This window comes from Lepisma saccharinum, chromosome 7, assembly GCF_977018435.1.
Source record: "Lepisma saccharinum chromosome 7, izLepSacc3.1, whole genome shotgun sequence".
NCBI lineage: Eukaryota > Metazoa > Arthropoda > Insecta > Zygentoma > Lepismatidae > Lepisma > Lepisma saccharinum.
In genome coordinates this window covers 40,353,488-40,376,804 of record NC_139235.1, presented here as the reverse complement: position 1 = coordinate 40,376,804, position 23,317 = coordinate 40,353,488, and the positions used below count along the sequence as shown (strand labels likewise).

General features: G+C 36.9%; 1 protein-coding gene across 3 annotated transcripts in view; it reads left to right on the top strand.

Moving 5' to 3' along the window:
* The window catches only part of LOC145989820 (uncharacterized), a 102,889-nt gene that overhangs the window by 57,781 nt on the left and 21,791 nt on the right, over positions 1-23,317 (top strand). For all 3 annotated transcript variants that reach the window (XM_083125188.1, XM_083125189.1, XM_083125187.1), the window contains exon 5: positions 21,565-21,688. In XM_083125188.1, the coding sequence (XP_082981314.1) occupies positions 21,565-21,688 (124 nt within the window). The remainder of the gene's footprint in view (positions 1-21,564; positions 21,689-23,317) is intronic.

Here is a 23,317-nt window from a genome sequence, read left to right as displayed (position 1 = left end):
TCAGCTCTGTGAGGTCTATGGGCCGAACATTATGAGTAAGCAGATGGTGCGTCGCTGGTGTCGGCAGTTTTCGGAAGGTCGTCAAAGTGTCCATGATGAAGAGTGCAGTGGGCGTCCGTCCCTCATCACTGATGATCTGGTTGAGCTGGTGCGGCAGCGCATCGTAGAGAACCGTCGCTTCACGATTACGGAGTTGAGTAGCCTTTTTCCGCAGCTATCGCGATCCGTGTGCATGAGATTGTCACGCAGCGCCTGCTGTTCAAAAAATTGTGTGCCAGGTGGGTGCCGAAAAACCTGACACCTGAACACAAAATGAAACATTCAGGAGCAGCACTGACATTCCTGCAACTGTACCATGATGACAGCGATGATTTCCTCGACAGGATTGTCACGGGCGATGAGACTTGGATTTCGCACTTCACCCCGGAAACCAAGCAGCAGTCAATGCATTGGCGGCATAGTGGATCTCCGGTCAAGAAGAAATTCAAACAGACGCTGTCGATACAGAAAGTGATGTGCACCGTTTTTGGGACAGGAAGGGCATTTTGCTCATTGACTTCCTCCCCAGAGGTGAAACGGTGAATGCTGACCATTACTGTGAAACACTAAGGAAATTGCGACGTGCCATTCAAAACAAGAGGCGTGGCATGCTTACTGCAGGTGTTGTGCTCCTCCATGACAATGCTCGTCCACATACGGCTCGGCGCACAGCAGCTGTTTTGACGGAATTTGGCTGGGAGTTGTTTGATCATCCACCATACAGTCCTGATCTGGCTCCCAGCGATTTTCATGTTTTCTTGCACCTCAAGAAATTCCTGTCCTCCGGTGAGCGTTTTGGCAACGACGAAGAGCTGAAGACGTCTGTCACACGCTGGTTCCATTCACAGGTGGCAGAGTTCTACGACAGTGGGATCCAAAAGTTGATACCACAATACGACAAGTGTCTCAATTCTGGTGGTTGCTATGTTGAAAAATAGCTGAACCTTTGATGTACCTGTTGCCAATAAATGGTTTCCTGAAACTGTGTTGTTTTTTTTAAAAAAAAAATAGGGAAACTTACTTTCTGGATGCGCCTCGTATTATCAGACAATTACACACAGGTAAAACCGTGACAGGGATAAATCAGACAAAATCAGGGTTGGCTTGATAGATTAGTTGGTAGAATAATGGCAGGGTATCCCAGAGATCCAGTCGTCGTCAAGGTTGCTTTTTTCTTTTAAATTTCTGAAAGGTGAGATTAACTGTAAAATCAGAAAAATGAGTACTTGCTTAAGGCTTGGCTGGACCTTTGGTCAATAGCAGCAAAATAGTTTTATCAATTTCCTCTGCTTTTGAAAAATCACTTTGATATTCCAAATTTTGAAAAATTATGTCATCTTAGAATTCCTTTTAGAGCAATCACATGAATCTTTGTGTGGTTTTCTTTGTCTCTTGTCTAGATACTCACAATAGTTTTGTGACTATCTAAGTCTGTTAAACTAGTGCTATGTGATCAGTTATAGATTGACACTACTATATTAACCCATAAATAACCCAAGGCTCGACAGCCCTCGAAAGGGCCTGGGCCTATCTCCCGACTGCCAGTCTCCCTCCCACAATCCTACCTAGATCTGTGGACAGCACGTCAAACCCCCAGTCGTAGGAGATTTTCGAGACTGGGCTACGCTACTTACTCTATAACTTGACAAGTTTAAAAACAAGACGCTGCAATCCATTGGTTGCGCACCTCGCATCACATTTCCCCACTCCATTGTCTGCGGCGACGTTCATTCGCAGTGTTGCAACCTGGAGGGAGCGGAATTGTCTGAGAATTTTCAACAAAATTTGAATGTCAAAGGCATGAATTAGTATCCCGTCACCTACGCTACCTATTGATTACGCTATATTCTAAATACATTTTGATATTTTCCCTTTAAACCTTAAATGAATTAAGTTATATTAGAGATATTTCTTACCAGCATAAGAAATGTATGAAATAAAATGATAAAAAAATGAAAAATATATAAACAATAGAACTGAGCTCACCTTCTAAATGTGTTCCAGTTCTCCTTCTTCAGTTTCACTCTCCCACTCATCCGAGTCTGTGTCGAACGAAGAATCTGTGTCCGTGTCTGAATCGGCTTCACCAAGTCTAATTCAGTTCATCTACATGCTCGTCCATAAGTCCATGTCTTTCAAAGTAAGAATCTTGCAGCCAAGAGTAAAGAGCATGAACATTTCAATGCTTTAGAAAAGAACACAGGCAAGCGTGTTATCAGATTGCGTTCTCGTAGTGATTGTTGTAGGATAAACAAACGAACCACCACCCCACTAGTTTTAAAAAAAATACTGGCCACTGCTCGATGTCACATTCAGAAAATGAAGTCATTCGCCCTGTAGTTTCTCTTCGTTATAAACCTTACGTGCATAATACTACAGTTTACGATCAGCGCACCGCATGCATTTTCAAAGGCCGGATTAAATGAAATGAACCACTGATATAATAGGAGCCTGCATGCACCGTCACGCTAAACAGTGAAAATTGTTTGTCGTATTTGTTTTAGCTTAATTTTGCTGAGTTGGCACCACTCGTACTCTCAACGCCAGACCAGTGAGTAGAAGAGGTGGGGAGGATGACGTAATAGGAAGTGCTCCGCAGCGATCTGCACATATCGGGACTTAACTTGTCAGGCTATAGCACCCCAATTTCCTCACGATGGTTGGCTGCCACAGGCCGAAGATTCCCGGGATCGAACCCATGCCATCCCGCAGCCGCCATCCAAAGCAAGGTGCCTTAGACTGCACAGCCACGGAGGAGGAGACCCTGTACTATATTATTATATGTAAAGTCAAACATCATTCCTATCCTTACATCATACTCATTCTCCTCACTTATGTCTGGTACAAAATTATTATCGCAGTTGGAAAAATCCCTTTTCGATTCAAAGTCTCGACATGAGAAACACCAGGTTGATTCAACTTGAAAGAAGATATCCTTCGCAGTGAAGGAATGCATGGCACAGATTAATAAGATCGCTTACTTCCTATCTCTCCTTTGTAATCTGTGCGTATACCAAACCGGACATGTGGAACCACCCTACGGCTGTTTCGAAACGTAAAGCGTTGTCATAGCAACCTCTCCGCCAATCATATCTTACTCTTGGCAGTGACAGTTGAATGCGTCTCAGCGCAATGATCCGCTCACCCCACCCTTCCATTCCTGCTTTTATTTTCTGCTAATAATTCGGGACATATCTCGTAAGGTCGGTCGAATTAATTATTTTATTTAAGTGCATAAAAATGTTCTACAAGGATAAATACCATTGTTCAGTTAATGCATGTTACGTATGAATTATTTCTACATCTAAGTTACGAGATATACAGAATTAGTAGCCCAGAAGCACAACATACGAAAATAATTTCAAGTTCCTGAAATTCCAACACGTAAATCATTCCGTTGTGCATGAAAAATGGTCCGTGTATTATCTTTGGTAATAAGTATTTTTATTTCGTATTCTCCCTATTATGGGTTGCTTTTCTGACATTTTGGGCAAATCGCGATTTTATCTTGTGTAAACTCTACGGCGATTACTTTGTTCGTAGATCAATGCGTTTTACCCCTCCCTCGTCGTTGTTTATTTAGCGTTGCATTTTTCCAATTTTAGGCTAATCGCGACGATGCTATGAAAAATTGATGACACAAAGAAAGCTCTAACAGGGATTCGAACCCAGGACCCCTGCATTAACCGAACAATGGTATTTATCCTTGTAGAACATTTTTATGAACTTAAATAAAATAATTAATTCGACCTTACGAGATATGTTCCGAATTATTAGCAGAAAATAAAGCAGGAATGGAAGGGTGGGGTGAGCAGATCATTGCGCTACCCAAAGTGTTCTAAAGGTCGCTCGAGCCATGTTGCAACATTTCCCAAATTGTCTCTTTCTCTTCATAACAATTGCTGCACAGTTTAACGTGGGTGGCAATCTGCAGGATACAGCACACTTAATACCAGCAACTGTTTCTGGTGCCGTCACTGTAATTTTCTCCCTTGTGTAGGCCTACCATATTCAATCGCAAGATGTAGACACTTCTGATTTACCAACGTAGAAAATTCCATTCATCTGTCTATGACCTCATAAAACGAAAGACAAATGCATCCACTTTCTCTGCAATTGATATCAGTGGAGTACCCTGAGAGGGGGGGGGGGGATTTGATGCTGAAAATGTCAGGGAAACAAAAGACAGGATTCGAAGGTTTTGTCTCAGGAAATAAGAATAAATCATAAAACGTATATTAAAAACTACTGATGGAACATTAACGCTATTCATCTAACGAAACCATCGGCTGGCAGCTTGTAGTTATGAAATATACTGGAATAAAAGATATATACATATAGTCAGTCAGTACTTGTTTTTCAAACTTAACCACCATCCTAAGAAAATTGGGGACCTACAAGTGAGTAGCGTAACCCAGTCTGGGAAATCTCCTATAACAGCTGAGGGTTCGATGTGCTGACCCTACGTCACCACATTACTGGTTGAAGATCTCCACACCCCTAGGTAGGATTGTGGGAGGCAGACTGGCAGTCAGCTGATAGGCCAAGGACCTTCCAGGGCTGTAGAGCAGTGGATCTCAACCTTTTTCAGTCGGGGACCCACCTTGAAGGATATTACACTTCATGGGACCCATAAGATGGGAACAAGCGGAATTACTATGTAGGGGTGTGCACCTAGTCTATAATCATATATTTGCTCTTTTACAACAACACGGCCTGAATTTAAATTGTTAAAACAATATATCTAAGTAATTTAAGGTAATAGGTTTTTAAGACCCAGTTAACAAAGTTTCGAACCCAACTTCCCGACCCACCAAATGTTCCCTCAGAACCCAGGAGTTGGTAGCACCCTATAGGTTGAGAAACTATTCTGTAGAACCATGGGTTATGTTATGCTGTAGATGAAAGTAAATATTTTACACTACAGTTCATTTCTATCACAACTTACATTCAGTGTTCTGTAGATGAAATAGTATTTTGGACAATACGACATAGAAACTAGTTCAGTGCCATCTGACATGAGAGAATAGAATAAAATAATAGTTATGAGTGACACAGCTCATTGGGGAAGTTATCAAACAGAATAATTTCTGGAATAAAATTGTAATTGTTTTAATTCTATCAGTCTATTTCTCTGTAAAAACTACTATGATGGTGATAATGAATAGTTATAGGAAAATAGAGTAAGAAAAGGTCACACCTTAAACAAGTTAACCTAGAATGCCTATATAGCAACCACCCCATCTCGAAGTTGTACCTATATGGAGACGCATAGTGGTTCGGATCCCACTTTACACTGTAGTTCCAGTCCCGATTGGCCTTACTGTGAATAAAGTTGACTTAAAACACCAAATCAATCAATCAATCGAAGTTGTATGAAATTTTACTTTTCTGGGTTGCATGAGAGTAATTTCAACCCATTTCTAAAAACGTGTGAATGTTTGTAAGATATATTATTAACTAATCACTGCATGCTTATTCATTTTAGTATTTGTCAAAAATCCCTAATTTTTAATCTAGAATGAGAGTAGGAGTATGTCATACAAGCGAGTTTTGTTCGAAGTTACTTACTGGAACCACTCTACATATTGACTACAATTTCATCATATGGCATTACATATTTCATAGTTACACAAAAATCTGGACTCGAAATATGAATGTCTTAGAATGAAAAACAAAGCAGTCATTGAGTATGTAGGATCAAGCTAGATAAGCACACTCCCAGCCCCCCACTCCTAAACACACACACACAATGGAATTAAAAATATACCACTGAAAGATCTTATCCTGCACAGATATGTATTTTATATATTCATATACTTAATACAGTACTGAAGATGATACAATCCATGCATTCAGAATAAATATTGCACATGAATTTTTTAAAGCTAATTAAAAAACAAAAGAAATGTGCAAATTTCCAGCTGATGACAAAGAAACCAACAGTAGTTTTTGCAATTTAGAGAGATTTCACACCAAAGTGACATGTGACATATGCCACTTGGAAATGAACCAATGAACAGCAACATTTCACTCATAGTGGATGCCATATTGTCAAGATCCCTGCTACTTCTAAATAATGCACACATGTTTCTAGTCAGTCTAAAAGAGAGTGAACATAAAGAGTTAATAAATAATCATTCTTTCAAGCTTCACACTATCAGGTCGATCATTGGTGCATGTTTCTCATATCATCCCTTCCATCAAGAAGTAAATTTAACTTGGCCTCGTATTGAACATAGGTGTCTCACTCATGATGATTTGCTGCAAGGGCTAGACCATCCAATGTGTCATGTCTAAATGTTAAGTGATTGGCTTATTCCTACCTAATGTGTAGATTATACTTTCTTCAAACTTTTGATCTTACCAATTATTGACCAGGTTGGGAGATAATGAAAGCACTTTTAGAAATGTCATTACCTTTTTGAGAAGAGCTGGGCTCTTATACTGTCTCTGAGGAAGTTCGTAGTTTTGTGTATATCCTTTGCAAGTCTTTATAACATTTCACTTTCAACCTTTCTCAAGGGGCTCTTCACACCCATTTTTTAACTCAGGTATGGGTTCGATACCCGGTGGAGACCCATAGTGTTTCGGATCCCACTTTAAACGGTAGTTTCAACCAAATTAGCCTTTCTGTGCATAAAATAGACCTAAAAGAACAGTTCAAACTCAAGTACGGATATTAGATAAGAGGATTCTTCCTCACATACATTGAATGGCCCAATATGGTCATTATTCCTACAAGTCCCAAAATTTATTTCAAGCATCTTACTTCCAATTACACATATAAATTATATTGTTAGCATTAAACATATGGAATATAAAGTAAAAGACTATAAGAAATCCTTAAAACCCTACATCAAATAATTTCCACTGTATTGAATATTATCATAATATTGTTAATGAAATTCCATTAGACAAACCATTGTGTCATACTGATAGGTTTCTTGGTCGGACACTCACTATGGTGACATGTTATACTTCACCAAGAATGAATTTACATGTTGAAATACTCCAGAAGAAGAGAACAGTTTCAGAGTAAGTACATTACTCTTAATGATTTAATACTCATACTGTGGAAATGTAAAACATTATATTCTATTGCTAATAACAAATGTAAGGGAAAATAAACAAACACGTTGTTATTCAGGTATATATATATATTTATTGAATCACTAGTAATTAATATATTTTGCATAAGGTATGATAATCTCTTTGAGGTCCTACAGACTTTCACTGGAATAAAAGTTACTGAAATTATTAAAGCATCATTAACACACTCAACAAACATTTCCATAGTAGGTTCACATATGTACAGTCTCAAACAGAAAAATATGTGCATTTTATTTCCTTTAATCAAACTTTTCAAATATTTTACAGGACTGTTTAGCTGAAAATCATATCTTTTTCATCCATCCTGCTTGGAATATTTAGTGAAACATTAAATACATTTGTTTTTAACATCCTCAAGCAATGTATCGTGTTGTTAGGTGTTATGTACTTTAAGCAAAATTTATCTCTAAAGCATATATTTTTTTAATGCAGAAAAGGGAAAATACAATTTCTTATGCATGAGCCACATAACTGATGACAATGTTATTCCATAAGAAATGCAATATACTTACTTGGTTCTACATCTGGGTATACATCATGCACTAACTTATTTCTATTAGAATTCATAAACATTTTCTCTGAAAAATTGTCTCCACAAACTCTGTAACTTTTGTATGTTTTGTGCCTCAAGTCCTTTCGCCATATTTTCTCCAACTATATCTCAGCTCTACGAGAAAAATAAAAGACGAAAAATTATTTTAGAAACATATAACTATGCAAGACAAAGAATTCTGCATTTTATGTCACTCAAAAAAGATAAATTCCAAGATGCAAGAGTTGTTAGTGAGCTAAGGTCAAAGCGTGTCAACACCAAAGAAAAGTTACTGAAAATGAATATGCATTAGATCTGTTGAATAAAGGAGTGTCAAATGTATAAGGGTCCATTCTATGATAGCTCCTTCAACAATTGCGCAAAATCTTATGAGCTTGTCACCATTCAATTGATTTATTTTTACTCAATTTTCACATTATTTCTCATCGTAACTACTTCTTATGGCACCATACAGTGTGTGGTAATGCAAATAAAAAAATATTATAGATATTGCACTAAACTTCCTAACATATGAAGCAAAGTTTTACCACATTATCTTTTAGAAAGAGTCCCTGAAGCTTACTGCCTAACCTACAACTGACTAACAATGCAATTTTTGTCATTAAATGGATCATGGAATCTATTCCCGGGAGTGCTTTCAAGAAAAATGTTATGACACAACATATTTCTGAAGAAGATATCAGGACAGGAAATATGTCAACAAATCAAAATCACCCATACCATCTAGTAGATCAAAGCCCATGACCAACAACAAGAGCTATTACAGCAATAATATTAACTACAGGTATAATTAGATGATTCCATCAACAAAATATATTATTATTAATAATAGGAGTAACATCCATAATTCTGTAGGGTTGGATTAAAGCACATAGATTAAAATGCGATTTGAAACACAAAATCTTCCTCCCGTGGCACCAGTGAGAAAGGATTTTTCTTTACAGTAACACATGTGTAAATGTTCGTAAAATATTTTGCATATATTGCACATGTAGGTTAGTTACACTCATTTCGTTTCCAAAACTAGTGATTACTTATGATTTGGTTCAATGTATGCTTTCGTAGTTAGGTTAGGCAGGCCAGGTTTGGTTCTCTTAGCATTATAAATAAATTACCTAAATTCATTTTACTAAGGTTCCGATTTACTTCTACATTAATTCCCACTAGTCTACGATACTTACAGTCCCTTGTCAATGGAAAATACATTGTCCTTGGGAAGCGTGCAAGCTTGCGTAAGGTAATTTTTAAGTTGTTTTTTCAACATAAATATTTTTTTAAAAAAAAATCCAAAGAGTGCTAATTACTTTAAGAAAGGTTCAAATTTCGTGTGACAATGATTGCTAAAATTCTACGATAATTAGTCTTCCTGCTAAGGGAATTTTTAAAAAAATCATAGAACGATAGGAACCGTTACCTTAGGTTTCGTTGCTTTAATATTTACATGCTTTTTTTCATCTCCTGTACATGTTGACAAAGTTTTAAATGCTAGAAGAAATAAACTTCATGCAGAAGCGAATAGGAGCGCGACAACTTGCAACTTTCTGCATTATAACATGCACAAATGAGCTTTTCCGAACTTCAAACAAACTTCAAGTCATTCCTACTATTCTCGTTGGCTTCCTATCCTCCTGCGTAACTTATAAATAACATTAAGTTACAAAATAGAACCTTTAATCTTTCAGACGTTCTTTTTAACACATGTCCTTTTACTTAAATGAAGCAAAATACAGAATACGAAGACATGCTAGGAATTATTCTCCGTGGAAACTAACTTTATGGAAATTATTTTTACATAAAGAGCGAACAGAATTCATAAATAACTAACCTTTCAGGATATGACAGAACACGAACACAGCTCTGGATTCCTCTTCTGACAGTTTTTACAATAAAAATCTGCACAATAAGCCATTGTTTTTATTTTGTATTCTTCTACATCCTTATTAAAATAGTTAGTGTACGTCCATGACAGATCATATGGAACGATGTTACGTCATGTAGAACTAGTGACTTTAAAAATACGATTTTTCTTATATATGTTTAAGAAGGGAAATGCATTTAATAAAATACAAAATCACGTACAAGTGATCATCATTGATTAATAGATACATAAACTAAATTTTTAATGAGAAAATTAGGATTTAGCATCGATGGTGGTGCCGACTGGTAGCTGGTTAATTCATGCACGAACAAATGAATTCCAAAATTAACCTTATTCGGATTTTTGCACCAGTGCGGGAGGCCTGTGCATGGCCTTTAAACTTTTATACGTGGTTTTGTTCATTCCATGCAATGAATACAAATTGTGACAAGTAGGAACCTGCACAAGACAAGGTGCAACACCCATGGCTGTGTGACTGATAGTTCAGCATTCAGTGGAGACATTGTAGAGGAATCCAATTGATCCATCGTAGTGCTTTAAGTATACAGCATGAAATTTCTATGAAAAAATTAACGTTTTGTAGATTTCAGTATATAAAAGAATGGGGGGGGAAGGAATATTCATAATATTTGGAGAAAATTAACGTATTTACTCATGTATAATGTGCACGTTTTTCCAAAATTTTTGCTCCCAAGAACTGTGGTGCGTAATATGCACGGAATAATTCAACAGGCAATATGAAACCATACAAGGCCATTCCATGATTTTGTGACACTTGCATTCATTTTTCATGTTTAGGCAACCCTATCATGTTATATGTCGTTCAAAAGCTTAAATCCTGCAGTTTCTGAATTTGGCAACAGTATTCCATTCAAGATGGCAACACTAATGTGCAATGCAGTTGAAGAAAGCTCATCACAAAATGAATAAAACATTCTGATTTTAATGGAACTTGGGATGAAAGAAAAGAAGGAAAAAGAAAATAATTAAAATGCATTACTGGCCAAATAATATGACACATGTGGAGTGTGTAAATGCCTTAATGGAAGAAATTTTGTATTGCTAACTGCTAGTTTGATGGTCCTGAATGTGGCTCTTATAAATATTACATTAGTCATGGAAAATATATACATTTTGAAGTTGTTTTTTTTAGAAAAAGTAAAGATGGAATGAGCAAAACCACGTTTAAAGGCCATGTCCCACAATTTTTCACTTTGTAATGTAATGGTCTGCAACACCAAGAAATTCTGGCGGAATTCAAGCATGCACCTTCCGTCAGATAGGATGCGTATCACCAGTATTTGGTGGGCGAGAAATAATTGAAAATAACTTCCTGAGCACTGCAAATCCATAATGTAATTTTGATCTCACTTTCTACTATTACAGAATAAATAAGGTGGTTAAAGAGTGAAAGCTTTGGGATGCTAATCATAGTGGAGGTGGAGTGGGCGAAGTGGCATGAGTTGGTGACTTATTGTATACACAAGACAATATTCTCATCTTATTCCACATAGCAACAGGTGACTCATTGAATATATAGGATGTCATTCACTTTTGATCGGCATAGCAACATCTTTTCGACCTACAACTAAGAAAGCCATTTCTTAAGCCTGGATTATACTGCAGATTATATGTGAGTTATAATTTTTTGTCACTTTTCCCCATCAAAAACCATGGTGCACATTATTCACGCGTAAATACAGTACGATATACTGGACACTGTCATTGTGAACTAGCAGACAGGATAAGATGATATTAAAACCAAATTTGTAATCAAACAGTTTAATTTACGAGTACCCACACAAACATCCCTCAACATAAAGCTCTTTCACAATCCCACCACAAGGCTCTCCTTTTTACAACAGTGTCTTTTCTATGGGCTTTCTAGATTATATAATAAACTGCCTCCAAATGTTGCCATTTTGTTGCCAGAACACAGTTTCAACAATTGGTAAGAATGTGTACATTTTTTCCTGTACCATCTTGTATTGTTTTTGTTTTGTTATTACAATTTCCATATAAAAATGGTTGTTCAGTAATGTATCTAAAACTTTAAGTACATAAATAAATTAATGAAGAATCAACGAAGGTAGGAATTATTTAGACTGCTCCTGCCTTTCTTGCATTAAGCGTGTGTGTATTCTCGTTAGATTAGAATTAGGAAATATCCACTTAATATATGCAGTACATATCAGACATTTTCTAAAGAATCTCCATTTTTAGCTGTATTATGTTCAAGCCCAAGACTGCTCTCATCAGCCGCCAGAATGAGGCTACATAGCAGCTCATCATGATATGACACCACCCTGAATTCTACTTTCTCACTTTCTATTGTAATCTACTTAAAAAAAAAAAAAACAGACACATAACAATGCACATTTTTCAACTCTATAAATATAAATTAGCAGGGTGGCGACAGACCTGAAAAACCGGGAAAAGTCAGAGAATTTGAGGTGTCAAAAAAAGTTAGGGAATTTCGTCTTCATTGATTTTTTTAATTTTTTTTTTTCATTTAAAGATATGGAACTCTGCACGGGAGCAGGAAATCTTGTTCGCAAGTTTCGGCCTCAACTTTTAGGCCCCTTTTATGTGCAACACAACCATGGGGCCAAAAATCAGTGATGGCAGGAGGAGAGAGAGAGAGAAATTTCTCTCTCCCAGGCTTCTCGGCGGGAATTTTAAATTCGAACACTCTTTGGAGGAAAATTGTTATAATTTACTTCGGATAACTTTTGTTTTGCAGCTAAAACATCAGAGCATGCAACCGTGCACAATTCATAACGCCAGAAAAAGGAAGGGGCTTGGGGGCACAACCCCCGAATTTCAATGGAAAAATAAACATAAAAATCTGTAGTTTTCCCCTTCTTGCCTCGCTATTTTGGGGAGAGGTCGTGAACTTTAGTATTCTTTTCAAAGAATGGACATTTCTTAAGAGAATGAAACATATTTCATGCTCTTGTGTGCCATACAAGTTGAATAATAAGCCAAAATGTGATTTTTATTTTTTTACGAAAAAATGGTAATTTGCATTTTTTGAGGAATATTGTTATAACTCGGGCACTATGTGAGCAATCTACTTCGGATAAGTTTTGTTTTTCAGCTAAAACATCAGAGCATGCAACCGTGCACAATTCAGAACGCCGGACCGAGGAAGGGGGCTTGGGGGCACGTGCCCCGAATTACAATAAAAAAAAAAAATCTGGAGTTTGCCCCTCTTCTCCCACTATTTTGGAAATAAGGCGCAAACTTTAGTATTCTTTTCAAGGAATGGACATTTCTCAAGAGAATGAAACATATTTTATGTTCTTGGGTGCCATACAAGTTGAATAATAAGCCAAATGTGATTATTTTTTTTCGAAAAATAGGTAATTTGCATTTTTGGAGGAAAATTGTTATAACTCCACCACTATGTGAGCAATGTACTTTGGATAAGTTTTGTTTTGCAGCTAAAACATCATAGCATGCAACCGTGTACAACTCAGAATGCCGTACCGAGGAAGGGGGGTTTGTCTGTCGTGACCTCCAAATTTCAATGGAAAAATAAGAATCTAGACTTTGCCCCCTCTTCTCCCACTATTTTGGGGAGAAGGCGCGAACTTTGTATTACTATCAAAGAATGGACATTTCACAAGAGAATGAAACATATTTCATGTTCTTGGGTGCCATACAAGTTGAATGATAAGCCAAAATGTGATATTGTTTTTTTTATGAAAAATAGGTAATTTGCATTTTTGGAGGAAAATTGTTACAACTTGGGCACTATCTGAGCAATCTACTTCGGATAAGTTTTGTTTTTCAGCTAAAACATCAGAGCATGCAACCGTGCACAATTCAGAACGCCGGACCGAGGAAGGGGGCTTGGGGGCACGTGCCCCGAATTACAATAAAAAAAAAATCTGGAGTTTGCCCCTCTTCTCCCACTATTTTGGAAATAAGGCGCAAACTTTAGTATTCTTTTCAAAGAATGGACATTTCTCAAGAGAATGAAACATATTTTATGTTCTTGGGTGCCATACAAGTTGAATAATAAGCCAAATGTGATTATTTTTTTTCGAAAAATAGGTAATTTGCATTTTTGGAGGAAAATTGTTATAACTCCACCACTATGTGAGCAATGTACTTTGGATAAGTTTTGTTTTGCAGCTAAAACATCATAGCATGCAACCGTGTACAACTCAGAATGCCGTACCGAGGAAGGGGGGTTTGTCTGTCGTGACCTCCGAATTTCAATGGAAAAATAAGAATCTGGACTTTGCCCCCTCTTCTCCCACTATTTTGGGGAGAAGGCGCGAACTTTGTATTACTATCAAAGAATGGACATTTCACAAGAGAATGAAACATATTTCATGTTCTTGGGTGCCATACAAGTTGAATGATAAGCCAAAATGTGATATTGTTTTTTTTATGAAAAATAGGTAATTTGCATTTTTGGAGGAAAATTGTTACAACTTGGGCACTATCTGAGCAATCTACTTCGGATAAGTTTTGTTTTTCAGCTAAAACATCAGAGCATGCAACCGTGTAAAATTCAGAATGCCAAACCGAGGAAGGGTTTGGGGGGCGCGACCACCAAATTTCAATGAAAAAAACAACATAAAAATCTGTAGTTTGCCCCTCTTCTCCTGCTATTTTGGGGGAGAAAGGAGAACCAGGATGTTTTCCATCTATTCAAACTTCTCCGCCACCCACCCAGCATCATATGAAGCTGGTATCTTGAGGAAACTTTGATGGATAAATGTAGCCAGGAGCTTGGTGCTGATCACATCACCCCCACCTTCGGCCGTGATCAAGAAAGTGTGGGACCTTAACTCCACACCCCTATACACCTTCATGGAAAAGTGCATGCGAGCACTTCACTTTTACTTCCTCAAAAATCTGTTCCAACATATCAAACGGTCACGAAAATATGTAGACCATGTGACCTACAATTTAAAATAATAGTTTAAAAGCACAATGGAGTATTAAGTTTCGGTATATCTGGCAGAAAAATGTTCTAAAACAAAAACGCGAATTTTGGGAAACGTAACACTAACAAGTCAAAAAAAGATAATGCCAATTTTTGGTGCCATAATGTATCGGTATCTGTCACGTGAGATTGATTGATTTTAATTTTTTGGGTGCGTCGCCACTTATGGTCATTATGCACCCTTCAGTAAATAAGGGGAAAATTCCATTATCTAAAATTCTTACCTTAAAATTGAAAAAGGGGTATGGAAAATAACTTTCCCAAAATAACTTTCAAAATATCAAACTCTCACGAAGAGGCATAAGCCATGTGACTTACAATCTGAAACAGTAGTTTTAAAACACCATGAAGGTATAATTTCAGATATTTGCCAGAATGCGCTATAATGCGCTAAAATGAAAATGTGAATTTTGGGAAAAATAACACCGTATAGTAAAAAATAAATAAATAAGAAACTACACCAATTTGAAAAAAAAAATAACAAAATATCAAAGAGTCTGCCGATTAGGTATAAATAAAACAAGAATATCAGTTGTAATTTATTGCATTAGTAACAGTGAGTCCTAACCAAATTTTGGGCATAATCACCACCGTTGTTCTGGCATTTGTCATAGCGTGGCACTAAATTTTGTATATCCATGGTATATGTGTCTCACAGCAAAGACTGGAACTATCTCTACCTCAGTGTAGCTGTCAAATCCTTACCCTGCCAAAAACCACTTCAGTTAAGCAAAGATATGAAAGTCGGTACATTCAAGGCCAGGGCTGTGCAGGGAGTGGTCCAAGATCTCTCACCTGAATTGATGCAAAGGTCCCGTGTGTACTCAGCTGTATGGGATTGTACACATTCGATTGGCCTTCTGTGAATTGTCTGACTATCACTCACGACGTCCGGTCTGTGCACCTCACACGATTGCTGGTAGCTCTGTGCCAAATTCTGGGCGTGCAATTTAGACTACATCGCAGTCGGTGGGAGACTGTATGAGAGCTGCAATCTTTAACCTAGAACTGTCCTAAAACGGCTGCATTGCAACTGTACCAGATTACAACTACATGCCACTTCTTCCTGCCTGCATGTGTGTGTGTCGCTCTCCGACCACTAGTGCTGTGTATAGGCACCATTGGAGCTTTTTTCAGGATGCCCCTCGTATATGAACTTCCAGAAGCTTTTATTATTAGTGTTTTCCTGTTTTAATGTGTGGTTAGCTAAATCAGGTACCTATACAATGCAATTCTATAAATTCCTTGTGTTAAATTTCTAATACCTACATACCCTTTTCGTCAGCATTAATGGTATAACTGCATGTTGTCAGTTTCACAGTACTTCACTTGGATATACTGTACTGAAGCAGAAATCCCATTGATAATGTAAGGAAATATGACACTTTATTTTGTTCAATTCAATTGTTTCACTTATATGCAAGAGTTACACTCTGGTGCAACCTATCTTGACAGTGACGTGTCTGCACTAAGACAAAAGACAAACAAGGGAAAGAATTTCAATAGTTTGAAATGCAAGGGAAGGAAGCCCAACGTGTCGCAATGTGAGGTTTCTTTTAGAATGGAATCATGTAAAATAAAGAGCAATTAAAACGAGCACGATGTATAAATACAAGAAAATAAACTGAATCGGATAATGAATACGAGATGGCAACGTGCCTTTGAACGGAAAGTTCGCAAGGCTTGAGCACAAAAGTATAGTTCCTTAATGAAAACACGTTACAGCGTATACAGAGCATATAAATGTGTTAAAAATATTAGATACTTAAAAACTTGTTGAAATGTAGAGTGTTCGGCACGATCATTTGTTACAAGTCGAAGTTAAAATTATATATACTGCTCAGCAAAGAAGAAAAAAAAACCTGAAAATATGAGAACTAAAATCCACCCCCACTTGTTTCTGTCACAGTGAACGGCAGCAGACGAGAATATGGGGGAAATTCTTCTCTTCCTCTGCTCTCAAATGGCACGCTGTTGCCATGATGCCTCACAGCTGTTCTCTGACAGATGAAATTCTGGCGGACCTGCTGCAAAACGCGACGTTCAGGATGGCGCGGTTAGTGTTTGAAGAAGTATGGATAGCGTTCGTGACGATTCCCGATTTAAATAATTAATGACAATAAAATCTATTGTCATGGTTGTGATTCTTACTATGCGATAGTAAATATTACCATCTAAGAAACATTTTATCTTCAATTTAATTATTAATTATTATTGTATCCTTAGACAGTTGCGAGTACCAGGCCAGAGGCGCTAACTTGTTTCACCTTTACTTTTCGCAAGACCTTTTCCATTCTTCTTTGGGAAAGTTCTGAAATTCTTCTCTTGCAACTTCCAGTACCCTGCCCAAATTACAATCCACATTTTGTGATGCAATGCGACCCTTTATGATACCCCAAACATACTCAATAGGGTTTAGATCGCAGTAGGGTGTGGCCGTTTTCTGCTGCAAGAGTGTCGACCCGATATTGCAGGGGCTTTCTGTTGGTTTTGATTAGCTGATATAACTAATATATAATACTATATATATTATATACTATATAATATATAATACTATACAGGGTGACTGGTAATTAGATGTATTCCCTGAAAGGGGTTGAAGTAGAGACAATTTGCAATAAATTTGACCATATGATACCCCGTCCGAAAATTAGTAGTTTTCGAGATAATCGAATTTCTATTGTTCATCTAAAAAATGACAATTTTCCACATAAAAAGATGAATTGAGAAAAAACTGCTCATTGTATGGAACTTATTTCAGCGTTTTCTGATAGCTAACAAATAAGTGATTCGTTGAAAAAAAAAGTTTTTGCCAAATAACAATCACATGTAAGTAACGGGTGGGTCTAAACTTACAAGTGATGATAAAAAAAATGCTCAAGGTACAAATGTTGCTAACATTCATATTTGTGTACAAGAAATAATACTTCATTCATCTTCATGTGAATGGAATCAATGAACAATACAATTAAAAAAACATTACACGTCTTGCTCAAAGTGGGCACCTCCGTTACGAATGCAGGCACGCAGGTTTTTACGGACATTTGGTCTCTTAACTCGTCATGAGATGGTGACCTTGATGTGTTTACCAGATGTTAAGATCCTCTCCCTGAGTTCTTCTTGCGAATTTACCGGTGTCTTGTCATGTGGCTCCAAATGTAAAAGTCGCAAGGCGTCAAATCGGGGGATCAAGCCGGCCAGGAAATCGGGCCGCCTCGGCCAATCCATTTCTTTGGCCACTGTCGCACGCCCAGGCAGAAGTATGGATGGGCGTCATCAACAATCATTTGATCGAGCCATTTTTCCTGCCCCAAATCTTAAATGGCATCACTTATGAACATTTTTTGAGGAACGGGATGGCAATGTTGTTGGAGGATGTGCCTCTAGCTGCAAGACGTGACATGATTTATCAGCATGATGACTGCCCAGCTCGATCCCCGATCGATTTGACGCCTTGCGACTTTTACATTTGGAGCCACATGACAAGACACCGGTAAACTCGCAAGAAGAACTCAGGGAGAGAATCTTAACATCTGGTCAACACATCAAGGACACAATCACATCACGAGTTAACCAAATGTCCGTAAAAACCCGTGTGCCTGCATTCGTAACGGAGGTGGCCACTTTGAGCAAGACGTGTAATGTTCTTTAATTGTATTGTTCATTGATTCCATTCACATGAAGATGAATGAAGTATTATTTCTTGTACACAAATATGAATGTTAGCAACATTTGTACCTTGTTGGATAGCTGATGACACAAGGAAGTAATTTAAGTAATTTGTACGCTTCGTGTCATACCATTTTTGTTATTAATACATTGCCAAGTAAACTAAGAGTGCATTTTTTTATCATCACTTGTAAGTTTAGACCCACCCGTTACTTACATGTGATTGTTATTTGGCAAAAACTTTTTTTCAACGAATCACTTATTTGTTACCTATCAGAAAACGCTGAAATAAGTTCCATACAATGAGCGGTTTTTTCTCAATTCATCTTTTTATGTGGAAAATTGTCATTTTTTTAAAAAAATAATAGAAATTCGATTATCTCGAAAACTACTAATTTTCGGATGGGGTATCATATGGTCAAATTTATTGCAAATTGTCTCTACTTTAACCCCTTTCAGGGAATACATCTAATTACCAGTCACCCTGTATAATCCTAAGTCATTGCAAATAATGTTGCGAAGAGTTTCACGACTACCTCGAAAATTAATTTCTTTCTTTAATTTCGAAAGCACTTTTTTTTACTGTTGGCACTTCATGTTCAACCGTATAAAAATTACCAATAGTTCTTCTAATCAAACACTTGTCAAAGTCGTCTACAACAATTCTATGCTTTTCGGCAGACCTGTGCTTACCTGGTGTCGTAAATTACCCCCTGGAATTTCCTTCCTTTCTAATTTTCTTAATGAAAGTGTCCGACATTTGAACTGCAGCCGCCGCACGCTTTGTAGTTTGATTGACCGAAAACGTGTAACATCCTTCTCTCGTTTCGTTGTCAAGAAATTTAACAACATTCGAAATCACCTCTCGGCTCTCACTATGTACGGTTTTGCCCTTCATTTCGGTACAAACAACATACACAACAGACGCACTCGAACTCAATTGACCTTTCGTCCATGTAAGTTTGGCAACATTGACAGGGTGTCAGAAGTCGAGCAGTCCTTGCTACCCCCCCCACCCGACCCAACCCTCGATCAGCTGTACACAAAAACGTTCCGTTCCTCCTGTGTGCTTTCTCTGCGGACTCTGAGATACAACTGTGACGGAGAGAATCTTTCATGCTTTGCGCCGAGTGATACAATGGTTTCACATCAACCTGTAGTGCGGTCCCAGCTGATGTCACTGTCAAGATAGCTTGCACTTTAGTTGTTTGCTTTACAGAGAAACGAGAAGTAGCTTTATGCATTGAAAAATGAGTCTGCACTCATGGTTTTTGCAAGCAGAGGGTTCCAAACCTCAGTGAAAATATCAACATATAATACCGAGAATGTATAAGGAGACAGATAAATTACAAATTGTATTTCTTAATCAATCTCTCTTCAGTCTTGTCTCATTTAGTCGTAACTTTAAAAATAATCAAGTATTTTATTTTAAAACTTACTGCGTATGACAAAATTCCGTAATCCTTCCGTAGCTTGCGAATTGTAATAATTTTCCAAATTCACTATTTTGCAGTTTGAATTCTTGAATTCAATTCATAGAGAATAGAGAAAGTAAGTAAATTTCATAGAAGATAATATTGGTACTTAACAAAACCATACGTGGATCTGTATGAGTTTATTATTTCCATTTGGAAAAACATCGATTTTGTTTAGTTTGTAATTGTCAAGGAAAAATGTAAATTTTGTCCTGGAAAAACCTGGAAAAGTCAGGGAATTTCATTTCTGCTTGTTTGTAGCCACCCTGATTAGGCATTGAGGATGATGTTGCAAGAACAGGATATCTCCCTTCGCAGACAGTTGTGGAAGCAGCAGTGGGAAACTGGAATGGTATATGCTACCTGAGGGCCACTTTCTTCGATTGTTGTCTACTCTTCCTGTGTGTGTTCCCACAAATGAAAGGAGCTTCATCACCTTCTGACATCTCAAAACTTGGTTGTGCTCTTATATGGGCAAGAAACTAATTACATAATTGGCCAGCCTTACAAGAAGGGGAGATTAGACATTCTTCTATGGATGTAAGGCTGTGCATTTTGTTAGTGTACATTTTTTTCATAAGACATAATTTTTCAATTCTTACTTTGTTAATAAGCTTTTAGTGGACATGAGCTTCTTCGACTGTTAACCTCTTGGGGTGAGATTTCTCAGTTGCATGTTTTTCAAACTTGCCAAACGTTAGAAAATAATTGTAGCAAGAAATCTAAGGAATTCTGTTTTTGTTGTTTCTTTTATTGGCAAAGGGGGGGGGGGGGGGGGGACTCGTGGCAAAGGTGAAATTTATAATAACTCTTGTTAAATTACAGTTTCAGTTTTCATCCTAACTGGGCTCTTGGTAAGGGTTTTTCATCAAATAATTTATTTTCTTAGTTGCTAATTTCCAATTTTACCTAAGTAGGTTTGATTAAATAAAGGCTTATAAATGGGTAAAAAAGGTCAAGAATTTCAGATTTATTTCAGTAGACACCCTGTATAGACAATCCAATTATTTTTCACTAATTACTAGATGCATGCATATTTAGTTTTTGATGAAAGCACAAAATGTTAATTTTTCATCTTTCTGAAAGGTGTGAGGTGCATCTTCCTACCCTGTTTTACTGCAAAATGAGAATTAGACTCTTAAACATGCAATTTAGAGTTTATTTACCGATGCAACACTTTCTGAAGTTTGAATTATCCTTTGAGTTAGGCAGTTCACAGAAAATTGATTAGTTCTGCTGTAAATATTTGAGAAGCAAAAATGGACCCCTTTGTACGGGAATAAACTTGATACTCTGGTAACTACATAAATGTGCTTTTAGAAGAAATATGATTATTTTGTGTAATAAGTATAGTTTTTAAATCAAATTTAGGATTACATTCACAATTTTGAAACCAAAATGTAATTTTATATCCCTCTTGTGATCAGATCTTTCACCGCTGTAACAAAGTATTAAATTTAAAACTAGCCAGTAGGTAATTACTGTAAGGGATCAAGAGGCTATTTTTCTTCTTCTTCTTCTTCATAATTAAGACTGATTTGAGCTGAAAAGGTACATCTTAATTTGCCCCTGTACTTTCTGGGGGCAGGAGTGAGGGTGAACCACTACTTTTCAGATATCCTTTTTTAAAAAAACATTTTGCACTGGATACATTGAAATCAATTTCTCCCAACAATGTTGCAAAAATAAAGAAAATTATTACAACTTTCCATGAAAGTGTTTTGTGCCATTTTGTGGACCGTGCAAGATTTCTGGACACTTGGGAAGTATCGGACTGTATTGGTATTGGCTCATCCTCAAATATAGTTCATAGTATTTGTTATAATATATTGTTATGCACAGGGAATTGCAATTTTCTAAATTATTGCAGATGCGACTTGTACATAGACAATGAACTCATTTGCACAGTCGAGGACCCTACAAAGAAAAAATTAAGAGAAATGGCATCACAAAGAGCTTTGGAGCTGATAAAGCTACAATGTCCAACATTACATGTGAGTACGCTCTTTGTTTTTATTCCTTCCTTTTTGTTTATGAATATACATACATCCATTACTACTAGGGGCAGATTTATATGCACTAAAAATTTTCAAATCAACTTTTTTTAAGTATCTGTAGGCCTTGCATGAAAAGTAAATGTATCAGTAACTCACTGAACACAATTATAGAAATGAAAGGTGAAAATCTGTGCTTTTTAGGATCACCAAAAAATACTAATTTATAAATGTTTTTATTTTCATGGAACAAAATTATATTACAAGCATTCCTTTGTCTGGAAGCTCGATCTAAAAACTGCAATATTGCAAACACTATGCTCTCTTCGTTGCATTAATCAATATCTTATTCTTTTACATTAACATTTCAATATACTAGACATTATTTATTGATGTTTTCAGGTAGCAGACTCTTGCGATTTCCAGAAAGTCTTTGTATTTTGAAAATGTTCTTTCCATTTCACAAGATGCCACTGGACAGAATTTGTTCGTTTCATTTCTTGTGTTGATATCCTGATGTAAAATAGATTTTTCTGCATTCAGAATTTTAAAATAAATAAATTTCAGTTGTGGAATACCCTGGCAAATCCTGGACAGGTTCCCCCTGAAACACCAAATTCACCTGTCGCAGGAACTGCAAACCTGGGTATCTGGAAGCTATTGCTAACTGCTTCTTCAATTCAGCTTTCTCAACTTCTCCTGGTACTGTTTTCTTTTGAGAAATATCGAAAAGAGATTGGATGGACAAAGGAAGAAAAAAAATCTACTCTTTGTCCGTTCAAAACTATGAGCAAAATTTTACCATATTTTTAATACTTCAGTCAAGATTCAGATTAACTGCATTTTGATTCACCTTAACAACACAATCAAAAATTGGTACAACTACAGACATACCACAATGGTCTGGATGGCCTACTGCAGGGATTCAACTTGCAAACACTCCGAATGTGAGTCCATCACCTTAACAGCTAATTCAAAGGAAGCAATGCTGGATTGCTACATTTAACGTGTGGTTCTGTTGGCGATAGAATTCACACAGAGATAAATGTATTGTAGACAGATATTGAACTTAGGCAGCAAACCGTCTGCACTATGAATCTCTGGTTTGCACCTACTGTAACATGGGACTCGAACAAACGCTATTTGTCACATGAGATTTAATGGAAAATAATGCACAGTGACATTCCATCTTTGTCAGCATAACAGCAGCTTGAGATCAAAGAATAAGGAAAGCTTAATTTTTTAAGGATAAATTGTGCTTCAGGTTATATACGAGATATAATTGTGACAATTTTCCTTATCAAAACCAGAGACTGTGTTATACACCCATATATAAAAAAAGTGCATAAATCCCACGGACGCTACCTCAGTCTCTATAGCACTGCCATCTTTCTCCTTCCAATTACCTTAATAGTAAAATTAGCACTTCAAATCGTTACTAGTTTCGTGAAGAAAATCACCCAAAAATCATGTTTAATCCTCACCAGTATGTTGTTAGAATATTTAGTTGCAATCCATCGACAGACATAATTGCAAAACGTTATTGCATTTTTATGTCTTAATTTAAGAATAAAATACGCTCATAGTGCATATCTTCATCATCTGACCATCATTTCCTTCATTTCTACT